This window comes from Lagenorhynchus albirostris, chromosome 17, assembly GCF_949774975.1.
Source record: "Lagenorhynchus albirostris chromosome 17, mLagAlb1.1, whole genome shotgun sequence".
Taxonomy (NCBI): domain Eukaryota; kingdom Metazoa; phylum Chordata; class Mammalia; order Artiodactyla; family Delphinidae; genus Lagenorhynchus; species Lagenorhynchus albirostris.
In genome coordinates this window covers 67,731,546-67,744,376 of record NC_083111.1, presented here as the reverse complement: position 1 = coordinate 67,744,376, position 12,831 = coordinate 67,731,546, and the positions used below count along the sequence as shown (strand labels likewise).

General features: G+C 37.7%; 1 protein-coding gene across 5 annotated transcripts in view; it reads left to right on the top strand.

Annotated features, from left to right (window-relative positions):
• WASHC5 (WASH complex subunit 5) overlaps positions 1–12,831 on the top strand; it is a 53,612-nt gene that overhangs the window by 22,522 nt on the left and 18,259 nt on the right. For all 5 annotated transcript variants that reach the window (XR_009536573.1, XR_009536574.1, XR_009536575.1 and 2 more), the window contains exons 12-19: positions 2,820–2,932; positions 4,448–4,614; positions 4,692–4,767; positions 5,871–5,981; positions 6,937–7,077; positions 8,127–8,207; positions 11,752–11,853; positions 12,481–12,660. Coding sequence is in view for 2 of the 5 variants with exons in the window: in XM_060128587.1 (XP_059984570.1) it covers positions 2,820–2,932; positions 4,448–4,614; positions 4,692–4,767; positions 5,871–5,981; positions 6,937–7,077; positions 8,127–8,207; positions 11,752–11,853; positions 12,481–12,660 (971 nt within the window). In the remaining 3 variants the exon portion in view is untranslated. The remainder of the gene's footprint in view (positions 1–2,819; positions 2,933–4,447; positions 4,615–4,691; positions 4,768–5,870; positions 5,982–6,936; positions 7,078–8,126; positions 8,208–11,751; positions 11,854–12,480; positions 12,661–12,831) is intronic.

The following is a 12,831-nucleotide window of genomic DNA, read 5'->3' as shown; positions in this document are numbered from 1 at the left end:
TTCTTATAAATACCAGCAATGTTTCAAAGCTTATTCAAAACAATATCTTATACTTTTTTGGCTCTATAGCATATTTCAGTTAGGAAGTACTTTCACAGATATTTCTCATTTGATCCTTAGAACCCTGTGAGATAAACATCTTTATTATTTTATAATCACTTGCCGAGGGTAACAAAGGTCCAGAGCCTGTATCTCACTCATTACCTCCTATGTTCTTTTAGCTACTCCATAGCTGTCCCTCAGTCCTACAAAAAATCTTTAAAATTATAGCTAATTCTTTATGTCAGTTCTTAAAATAACTTAGATTATAAGCCCTTAAGTGCTTTTATTAAAGTGAAATCATTCCATTGATAAAACAAAAAACCTTTACAGAATCAACTTGGTGAAGTGAAAAGAGCGAAGCCTTTGACGGTTTGCACGTCCTGGCTCTTCCATTTAGTAACTGTGTGACGCAGCAGAGGGTTCTTAATATCTCTGGGCATCAGCTTCCTCATCTGAGAAATGGCTTTTAATTCCTACTCCATAGATTTTTGTGAAAATTAAATGAGACTAAGCTTAAAACTTGGCCTGATTCACTGAGGGTCCTCAGAGCATGTTAACGGCCTTCCCCATCTCTGCCTTGAGAAATGCCTGGCTGGTTAGCAAATGGCGCCACCTAATCCATTCACACTCCCCACAACTCACCACTCACACTTCACTCTCCTGCATGTTGGTCCCTCTTTGCCCTCCAAGACGCGCCATTGTCATTTTGCCCCAAAGCCTCTGCTCATGTCTGTCTCTTCATCTAGGGACAGATTTTCCCTCTCCCTCCCTCTGCCTGTCCAGACCTCTACCCATCCTCTTAACTCTGTGTCACATCCTTCACTTCCTTCCTGACTCCTCCCCACCTGCACTACTGTCTTTGCACATATCAGTTTACAACATTTATTGGGTGGGCCAAAAGGTTTGTTCAGTTTTTCCCGTAAGGTGGCTCTAGTAGCACTTAGTTGTCTTTAACTTCATTTGAAACAATTTTGTTAGATTGTATGTGACACCTGTCACATCAGCATGCATTTAAAAAAACACATACAAATTGGTGAATTTTTGAATAGCCATTTTAATATTGAAGATGGAAGAAAAACAACATTTGTGGCATATTATGTTTCAAGAAAGGTATAAAACACAACTGAAACGCACAAAAAGGTTTGTGCAGTTATGGAGAAGGTACTGTGGCTGATCGAACGTGTCAAAAGTGGTTTGCAGAGTTCCGTGCTGGAGATTTCTCTCTGGATGATGCTCTGCAGTCAGGTAGACCAGTTGGTTCAATAGCAATCAAATGGAAACAATAATTGAGAACAATCAACGTTTTACCACACGGGAGATAGCCGACATACTCAAAATATCCAAATCAAGAATTGAAAGTCTGGGCTTCCCTGGTGGTGCAGTGCTTAAGAATCCACCTGCCAATGCAGGGGACATGGGTTCCAGCCCTGGTCCGGGAAGATCCCACATGCCACAGAGCAGCTAAGCCCGTGCGCCACAACTGCTGAGCCTGCACTCTAGAGCCCGCTAGCCACAACTGCTGAGCCCATGTGCCACAACTACTGAAGCCCGTGCTCCTAGAGCCCGTGCTCCGCAACAAGAGAAGCCACTGCAGTGAGAAGCCTGTGCACCACAACGAAGAGTAGCCCCCGCTCACCGCAACTAGAGAAAGCCCACGCACAGCAACGAAGACTCAAGGCAGCCAAAAATAAATCAATTTAAAACAAAAAAAGTTGAAAGTCATTTGCACCAGCTTGGTTATGTGAATCGCTTTGATGTTTGGGTTCCACATAAGTGAAGCAAAAAGAACTTTCTTGACCATATTTCCACATACAATTCTCTACTGAAATGTAATGAAAACGTTCCGTTTTTAAAACAAATTGTGATGGGCAATGAAAAGTGGATACTGTATAATAATGTGGAATGGAAGAGATCGTGGGGCAAGCGAAATGAACCACCACCAACCACACCAAAGGCCGGTCTTCATCCAAAGAAGGTGATGTTGTGTATATGGTGGGATTGGAAGGGAGTCTTCTATTATGAGCTCCTTCTGGAAAACCAAATGATTAATGCCAGCAAGTACTGCTCCCAATTAGACTAACTGAAAGTGGCACTCGACGAAAAGTGTCCAGAATTAGTCAACAGAAAGCGCATAATCTTCCATCAGGATAACTCAAGACCATATGTTTCTTTGATGACCAGGCAAAAACTGTTACAGCTTGGCTGGGAAGTTCTGATTCATCTGCCGTATTCACCTGGCATTGCACCTTTGGATTTCCCTTTATTTCGGTCTTTACAAAATTCGCTTAATGGAAAAAATTTCAGTTCCCTGGAAGACTGTAAAAGGCACCTGGAACAGTTCTTTGCTCAAAAACATAGAAAGTTCTGGGAAGATGGAATTATGAAGTTGCCTGAAAATTGGCAGAAAGTAGTGGAACAGAAGTGTGATTACATTGTTCAATAAAGTTCTTGGTGAAAATGAAAAATGTGTCTTTTATTTTTACTTAAAAAACCAAAGGCACTTTTTGGCCCACCCAAAACTTGGGCCTTTAACCCTTTTCTGCCAGGTGTTATAAACTAAGCTATTTATATAGAAAGTTTCATCTCTTCTACTAGGTCACATGCCCGAGGCATTTTTGTTGTTATTGTTTGGAAAATTCCTAAGACCAATGTTAGGTACATAGTAAAAGCTCTGTGACTAAGAGCTAGATTTGTAAAGGATTACTTAATTAAATTCAAAGCCACCACTGCAGGAATTCTGGGATTTCAGTAGTCTTTTCTTGTTTCTGTATTAATAGAAAATCTTCAAGCTTGGTTCAGAGAGATCTCAAAACAAATATTGTCTTTAAATTATGATGATTCTACTGCTGCGGGCAGAAAAACTGTGCAACTAATACAGGCTTTGGAAGAGGTAAGGCAAGTCTTTTTAAATGACAGTTCTCGGATCATGAATCATATTTTTTGACCTACCCAGGAGTCTGCTCCTGGAAATATATTTAAGAGAATATTTTATCAGAAGCAAAAGCAATATAAATTAATGTGTTCACCGTATTACTATATGCAGTGCCCTAAAATTGCGAAAATAATTAAATGACAATAATAAAGAGAATGGTAGTAAAAATTATGATACTTCAATTTGCAGGAACATGTAGTCTTGGAAAAAAAATTATGAAGACAGTATAGAAACATTGGGAAAACTGTGGTAAGGAGGTAAAAGCAAAAACAAAATTGCACTGTATGCGCTACTTTTAGGTTTGTAAAAAGTGTGTGCCTTGGGGAGAAAACCTGGAAAGGGATGGATACACAAAAATGAGAATAGTTGTATAACGATCATATGCTTTTAAAGTGATGTATTTTTTCTGAAAAAAAGTTTCCTTTTATCTACTTAAAAATGATTGTACAAAAAAAAGGAATTATACCTCCACACTCCTTTTTTTTTTTTAATAATATCCTTTTTTTTATTTTTAAAATTTTGAACACACCACGTGGCTTGCGGGATCTCAGTCCCCCGACCTGGGATTGAACCCAGGCCACAGCAGTAAAAGCGCCAAATCCTAACCTCCAGGGAATTCCTATACCTCCACACTCTTAAAAGTTTAATTGTGTGTTTAACCAGGAAAATAAACAAAAGCATCAGAACAATAAACATATAGATTATATGAAACATCATCCATCCTCGTCTGGAACCCTTTCCAATTGATATAAGTGTACATTAAGACTTTTTTCACTTGCAAGACTTTCTTATAGGCTCTTTTTTACTTTTGCAAGGATTTTAGGATGGCCACTATTATAGCAACACAGTATAATGCTCCATTGTTAGCATGCCAGTTTCCCTAGCTATTCCAGAACAATTGCTCACTTGTGCTATTTCTATTTTGGTTGTTTTTTGGATTTTCTAGTCTATAGTACCACTATAAGCAACTTTGTAAATCTCTGATACTTTTTCTCTTTTGCATTATTTCTTTTGGCATATAGCCCAGGCCCCTTGAATTATGTACTTAAAATGTCAAAACGCTGTGGAATCATTATTTTGTTTTAAAGAGCCCATCAAAAGAACTTAAAGATGTGCAAGTGCCAGCACCTTGGTTGTGATGTGACTTATTTTGTTTTTTAACAATCCTGCAAATTTTCAGAATTAGAAGGATTTTTCAATACATGTTTATTGATACTGAAATGGAAAATGGGAATATTTGCTTATTACGTCATATATGTACAGGATAAGAAATTGTGGAACATTTTCTAATCTCAGAAATTATGCATTGTTTTCTGACTTGGCTTATACATTTCTGAAATTATAATTTGAAATTAAAATTTTGCCAAGACATTCTTAGTAAGTAGTGCGCTTTATTGGAAGTGTTTTCAAGGAAAAGTGGACACTATACAGGCCATTCAGAATTTTAAAATCCAGTGTGTTTATGTAACTCAGGTTCAAGAATTTCACCAGTTGGAATCAAATCTGCAAGTGTGTCAATTTCTTGCTGATACTCGCAAGTTTCTCCACCAAATGATCCGAACCATTAACATTAAAGAGGAGGTCCTGATCACAATGCAGATCGTTGGGGACCTTTCTTTTGCTTGGCAGTTAATTGACAGGTAACATGGACAGCCTGGCATTTGTCCTCAATGAAGGCCATTATGAATGTTTCCTTACTATTTATCTCTTTTTACAGTTTCACATCTATCATGCAAGAGAGCATAAGGGTAAACCCATCCATGGTCACTAAACTCAGAGCTACATTCCTAAAGGTAAGCAGATAACAGTGAGATTGCATTCTCAGTTACTAGGGAAGAGTTGGCCTTCATTATTACCTCATTCATTAATTCAGTTCAAGATTTCACCCTTTTAGAAAGTTGGTTAATTTAAGTATTTTTATAGACTGAAAATTGTTAGGAAGTTTTTCATGAGAGCATAGTTGCAAAAGATGCCAGAAATAAAGTTTGAATTAATAATAGAAGTTAGAGTGTCTTAGAGAAAATTGTTTTTAAATGAAGAAATAGATTTTTTTAAAGTTTTACAGGATACTAAAAATGTGTGTCCTATGGGTCCTTTATTCCCTAGACATGAATAACATCCTTTTATTCATTTAAAAAAATTCTTATTGAGCCTCTGCTACAATCTAGGATCTCCTCTAAAGGTTAGGGAATAATGTTAAACAACACGGGCATAGATTGGCCCTTCTCTCAAGGTAATTTCATTTTGTGATAAATGAACAAATAATTTACTCAGTGTCTTCTGATGGAATTACCATATATATCAATTCTGAGGTGCACTTTCATATTTTAACATCTCTGTAATTGGGATGTGTTGTATAATTGATGGCATATCATAGTTGTCGGCATGTTTTTTCTTTTTGAGCAGTGCATAAAATAATGGCACTTCTTACAAGCCGTGTCATCTTAGATTAGACTCAGTATGGTAGTCCATCAATCAGAATGTCTGATTTCCATAGAGGAGTAGCTGCCTTCTGTAGCTCAGTGGCTCAAATTTGAGCATGCAGGAGAATCACCTGGAAGGCTTGTCACAGCCCAGATTGCTGGGCCCCAGCCCCGGAGTTTCTGATTAAGTAAATCTGCGTGGGGCAGAGAATCAGCATCTCTGACAAGGTTTCAGGTGATGCTGTTGCTGCTGGTCCAGGGACCACAATTTGAGAACCACTGCCGTAGCAGATGACTGTCGCTTTAAAAAATTGTATCTTGTCAGAAACTATGAATGACACTGATGAAGTTCAGTAGTTGCTCTCTTTTGGGCAAAGCCCAAGAGTTTTGTTGTATGTTACTGTTTCTGGAAAAAGAGAGATTTCTAGGACTTTTTGAAACAGAGAAACAGATACATCTTATTTTCCTTCCAGCTTGCCTCTGCCCTTGACCTGCCCCTTCTTCGTATTAATCAAGCAAATAGCCCTGACCTTCTCAGTGTATCTCAATATTATTCTGGCGAATTGGTGTCCTATGTGAGAAAGGTAAGAAATGCATCAAGATGATGTTTATTTTAATGGCAAACTAACTGCTGTTTTAAATACAAACGATGTGCTTGGGACCCTGAAAAAAGTACACCTGTGTTCCTTTCCCTTATCCTTTTTTTTTTAATTGAAGTATAGTTAATTTACAATGTTGTGTTAGCCTCAGGTGTACAGGAAAGTGCTTCAGTTTTACATATATATAGGTTATTTCAAGACATTGAATATAGTTCCCTGCAGCAGGTCCTTGTTATTTATCTGTTTTATACATAGTAGTGTTGTATACCTTTCCCTTATTCTTAATTTAATTCCAGAAATTTGCAGTACCTGAAAATAAACTTATTCTTACCAGTACTGTGGGTGTGCAGCTGTGTTTTTACTTTCAAAGAACTTTCATACCTATTTTTTAAATGCTGATGGTATTAGCCCCCATTTTATAGGCGTAGAGATGGAGAAACAGAGATCTTGGTGACTTTTTCAAAGTCATAGTTGGTAAAAGCCAGATCTAGATCCAGCACATTCTAGTTGGAACTTAATCAAAGTTTTCAGGAGCATTTTGGTCCTTGCTTCAACAACTTATGGTGTAGCATAGAGCCAGACAGGCCTGGATTCAAAATTTTCCTGTGTCACATCCTAGCTGAGGGCTTTACAGCCAAGTTACTTAACATCTCTGAACCTCAGCCTTTTAGAAACTTGTAATGTGGAAATGATACATCTTTTGCATCATTTCTATGAGAATTAGCTCTATATCCTGTGAGCAATTAATGTTTGAAGGAAAGTAGCCCTGTGCCTGAGAGCAGTTGTTAAAATAGCTCTTGTGAGGCCCTTAGCAGCCCTTCCTGCAGACGAAGCACTGTTCATATACACAGGCACTGTGCTTACTGTCATCATACCATTTACCAGCTAAGAAATAAAATAGAGGTTCGTTTGTTTTTTCCTCTTTTCCCTTTCATTAAAGGTTTTGCAGATCATTCCGGAAAGCATGTTTACTTCCCTTCTAAAGATCATAAAGCTTCAGACCCACGATATCATTGAAGTGCCGACCCGGCTGGACAAGGACAAGCTGAGGGACTATGCCCAGCTTGGCCCACGATATGAGGTGCTGTGTCCCTTTGACTTCTGCCTTTTGATTTTGAAACCCCCAAACCATGAAATAGCACAGGTCCGTGTCACCTGCCATATCCCCAGGACCACCAGATCAATTCTGGTTTATTGATCTTTTTCCACACTCTCAACAATAACCAGGTTTTGCCATTTTAGTGCAATTATACCTTCATTCATTAACTTGTCCTGGTGTCATTCACGGCCTCGCCTGCCAGAATGTTCTCAGAGGGAGTAGAGCTCAGCTGGTTACTTTTCTTTTGAATAGTCTCAGCACATCAACCTTTTTTCTCTTTGGGCTACATTGCCTAGACTTTTCCCATTCAGGTTCCTGCTTTGTACACAAAATCAGTGGCTCAAAGTAATCCATATTCCGTGAACCACTTCTTGCAGCCAGACTTTTAAGGCCGCTCCACAGTTAAGCAGCCTCAGAAATTGTTCTTCCCAAAACACCTCTGCTTTTCTTTTTCCCTGAACTTAAAGATGTGAAAAATAAAATCAAGTGAAATTTGAAAATGTGATAACAAGCATCAATTTCATATCCTCTGACACAGCTCCAAAAGTTACATCAGGAATTGAGATTGTCAAGCTCAGAATTTCTACATTGATTCTAACTCAAAAGTATAGCCTCAGTCAACCTTACCAATGTCTCCTGGTGTTGTTTGAAAAGAATGTGGATGGCAGTAGGAGATTACCTTCTCAGAATCCCCTTGAGCCTTTTCTTTTTGGAAGGGATCATCCATATCACTGAGTCCTGCTTTCATCTTATGCGTGAAATGCTGAGGCCCAAAGAAGGGGAAATGATTGGTCAAAGGGTAAAGAATGATTTAACATCTTCTGACTCAGTCACCCAGTATGTCTAACAGTGGTCAACACCACAGAACCTCATTTCTGACCAGGACGTGTATACACAGGTGTCCTAAAGCTGCACGCTGCTTCTCTTGTCTTTGCCCATTCCAGAACTGTTAGTCAATTATTTTAGCTTCCCATAGAAGTGATGGGTCGTTTATGAGAAGTACTTCATTAACCTCTTTTTCTTTGTTAAAGGTTGCCAAGCTTACTCATGCTATTTCCATTTTTACTGAAGGCATCTTAATGATGAAAACAACTTTGGTCGGCATCATCAAGGTAATGGTCTTAATGCTGGCCTTTGTGGCCCCATAGTAAGTCTTCGTCCTTTGGATTATTGCAGAATTTATCCTGTGGGGTAGTGTTACCATCTTATGCCTCTTGCTGTTTCACATGCAGCTTTCACATCTTCACTTTACTCATTTCACATCTTCACTTTACTCATTGACAGAGGAAAAGACAGCATTATAATCCTTATTTTTCATAACACCCAGGAGTTCCTTAACTCTAACAAAAATCTGTTTTATTGAATTTTTGTAATAACAAAGAAAACAAAATAGTTCAATTCCCTTAGGCAAAGTAGCTCGCTCAGTCACTGTTTCTCCCTTCCCTGCCTGCAGCCTTTCTTTCTTTTTAGTATTTTTATACCGCACTCCAGGTGCAGACAGCTGAGATCATTGTACCCCTCTGACCACAGGCCATTGCCATCACTGAGGCATGCAAGCTCCTCTCTTATTTTTTTTCCTTCTCTTCTCCTGGATGCCCACGCCCATTCCCATGCCCCATAGCATCCACTCTATATGTTTGATTTCTTTCCATAAATATGCAAGTATCCTTATTTTTAGCAAGTGGTGTTATTTTATGTATGTACATGGTTTTGATTTATCTAAATCATATTCTTCTCTAAGTCTCATTCTTTTTCCAACTTTTCTCACTAGTTACTGCTCTGAAGTTAATTTATGTTGCTGTGGATCAGGTAGTTGGTTACTTCTTGCTGCTGCAGAGAATTCCACATTTTACTTAACTGTTCCCCAGGGCACAGACACCTATGTCACTCATTTTCACACCTGTGCTTCCTGTTATCATAAACAGCGTCAAGATAAGCATCTCTGAACCTGTTCCTAGCACAGACCTGTGTAAGAATTGCTCTGAAATCTGCTTGCCCAGGAGTGGGTCACTGAGTCTTAGGGCACATTTGTACTTACTTTGTCTCAATAATGCCAGAGTGACTCCTCACATGACTTGTTTCCTGTGTATCTTCCCCCATTTTTGCCAATACTTGCCATTATCCACTTTCTAATTTTTGTTCTCCAAAGGGGTCTAAGGTGGTATCTCATTGCTGTTTTAATTTGTAATTCTAAAATGACTAGTGATGTGATGTGACCCAGTCACACAGTTCATGGTGCTTTTATTTATTTTTCCATTTGTCTGATAATTAGCAAAATCTTAACATTTCCGATTTTTAAAAAAATTTTCATCGATATAACATTTGTGTTAATGAAATCCAAGAAAATAGAGGAAATGAACCTAAATAGAAACAGAACTTTACCATGTGGTTTCTGGAAATGTGTTAAAGAAATACCATTGTAGTCCTGGAATATTAATAGATTCTGTTAAACATGCTTTGGGCCTGGTGCCAGTTTAATTCAGCTGATATTCAGAGAGTAAGTACACAGGTTATCACTCCTAACTCATCCTTAAATGATGATAAATCCTGGGACCAGGGTAGTCTTAAATGCAAAGTGACCAGTAGGATGTAATAAAACCTAGTAATTAGCAATAATTATCAAAGAAAGGATTGCTTAAGAAAAATGTAAGGCTTTTGCCAGAATCTTTCAGATAATAAAAGCAGAGGGAATATCATCTTGACCTCATTCAAACTTAGTAGACTGTCTCTGCCAGTTTAACAACTCAGGGCTTTTTGTGGGATCCTGTGGCTTTCACTAATCTTTAACCTTTGAATGTTGAGGATCTATTTCAAACTCTTACAAAGAGTTTAAAATCACTTTAGTTAATATGACTTAAAACAAGTGAGATATACACAGATATACACAATGAACATGATATAATGTTCATTGTTAGATGTAGCCAAAAAAATAGAAATAACCTAGACATTTTATGAGTAAGAGAATGGCTAAATATATCATGGTGCATTCATACTGTGGACTGCTTTGCTGCCATTCAAAAGTAACTTGCCACTAGGAGATTTCCAAAACGTAAAGTGAAAAAAGCAATTGCAGAACAGTGTGTGTATGTATGTGTATGTATTATGATCCCATATAGTTTTTTAAATTAAATATATTTAAGGACAAATACGTATATAAATTAACAGAGGAAGGTCTGGAGGATCCATATGAAAACTATTAACTGTTGTTAACCACAGGGGGTGTGGACAGAACTGCGAGGAAGGGGCTGTGTGAAGGGGTCTTTCCCTTCCCTGGGAGCACTCCACAGATTGGTGGAAGTCTAGGAAGAATTGGGTAGAGCCATTCAAGACCATGAGATTCATAAAACATTTAACTCTTTTCCACTAAATCTGTTTTTATAAGGAATATTTCTTTGGAAACTTCATGTTACTTCTTTGATTTTGTTCTCATTGACTATGTTTATTTATAATTTACCTTTCTCTTGTAAAATAGAGCACAGATGCTGAAAGCTACAGAAACAATTATGTAGCTTGATCGGTTATTATAAAGTAAAGACCACTCATTCTCACCACCACTCAAGCCCAGAGATATAATTCAGCCACAGCTCCCACCGCAGGATCCTCCTCATGGGCCTTGACCTACTCCCAGTCTCTCTGTTTAGTTTTATTATCCAAAAATAAATTTCTAGACACTCTGGTTCAGACTTGCAATTCAAAAAATATACGTCTTTTAAGGCTGATTTACTCCTCAGATTTCTCCCTCATTCCTTTCTTTCCTTACAATTTGTCTATTGAAGAACCCAAGGCCTTTGACCTGTTATCTCTACAGTCTGGCTCTTACTGATTGCATGGTCATGCTGTCCATGTCCAACAAGTTCCTCTGGCTTTTGTATTTTCAGCAACTTTTTCATTCCAGTTATCTTCCTTGAAATTTAAATATTATCAAACCCAGATGGAACACATCCGTTGTCTTTATAACTTTTAAAATAATAGCTCTTGACAAATTTAAAAGTAAAAGAAACAAGTCTCAGGGAATTCAAAGGAGTGTGTTAAAACTATTTGATGTTTTATGGATTTGACAGGAGACTTTTTTAGGGAATAACAAAAGCTTTCTCATTACAGAAAAAAAGAATCAGCAAAATAAGCTATATAGTTAGATAGCAGAGTTGCTTTCCTGTTTTATCTCCCTAATTACTAACAGCATCCCAAGAATGCTGAAAGAAAAGAGAATTGTTAAATCTTCAGTGGTCCAACCCCAAACTTGATTTTGCTCATATGACTATAGATGCCCTCAGATAACTTCCATAGGAGACGTGCACTGACTTCAGATGCAGGCCCTTCAATCTACCACCTCCTCCTGTGATGAGAAGAGGCACTTTTAATTTTTAATGAAATGATTAAAATGTGAGGCAGTTTAAAACTTTCCATACCCACCATCTTTGAAATGTCATGTTGTAAAATTATCATGAATTTTACTGAGATAAACCAAGTCTTACAGAGGTGACAGGTTTTAATAATTCTATCCAAGCTGCACAAAATCAAAAAAGAAATCCTGATTGTCAAGTAATGAGATAGGAAAGTGCTCCCTTACGGACTCTGGAAACTATCTTTCTTCCGGATTTCTTCAGGACTGAGCTTTTCCTTCCTGGAATTTATTGCTTTTCGATTTGTACTTAGGTGGACCCAAAACAACTGCTGGAGGATGGAATAAGGAAGGAGCTGGTTAAGCGTGTGGCTTTTGCTCTTCATAGGGGATTGATCTTCAACCCTCGAGCCAAGGTACCAGATCACCAAAGTGGGTCTGTCCTTTCCCTCTACTCGGCTTGCAGAATGTTCTAGAACACCATTTTTAACTGTTATGAACAAGACCTTTCCTACCTTCTAACATATATCTACTATATCATGTTCAGTACAGTCAATTGATATGTTTTTTGATCCTATATTATAATCCATTCATATTATAAGAAAATCCTTTTTAAAACCAGTCCTTTCCTTCACCTGTTGATCCCCAAGTTTAAGAATTAAACTGATGTTTATGATTCCAGGTTCCTTCTCATAGCGAAAAGAATTTGTTAAACCTAAAACAGATTGGCACTATAAAGGCTGTAATTTTTTCTTTTGCTTGATCTTTCTGGGAATATGGTCATTTTTCTCAAGAGAAAAAGAATAGGCCTGAAATTTACATCTACAGTACCTTTCACATCAGTAAATTCAATTTAAAATGTTTTAACTCTTAAGATTAGAGTCATCAAATGATATGAGAGAAATCACTGACATTCAGTTTTTATATATTCTTTTATATGAGGCTTTCTTTCCAAATGAATGAAATCTATTCTTTGCTGGATGTCTGGCATAAATTACCAGTCTATGCCAATATAATAGGTTTCTGTTTCTTATTATGCACAGCCAAGTGAATTGATGCCAAAGCTGAAAGAGCTGGGAGCTACCATGGATGGGTTCCATCGTTCTTTTGAATACATTCAGGACTATGTCAACATTTACGGTCTGAAGATTTGGCAGGAAGAAGTATCTCGTATTATAAATTACAATGTGGAACAAGAGTGTAATAACTTCTTAAGAACAAAGGTATCTAAATAGATTTTAATATGCTTGACTCTATTTGTTACTTCTGACATGCCCCGTACGTGCCCCAAACCTCAGAAATGCCAACAACAAAGTTTATTTCAATAGTTACTAAAAATCAGTAACCACTACACAGTCACGAATACCTTCAGAAGCTGTGAGGGTCACAGAAAA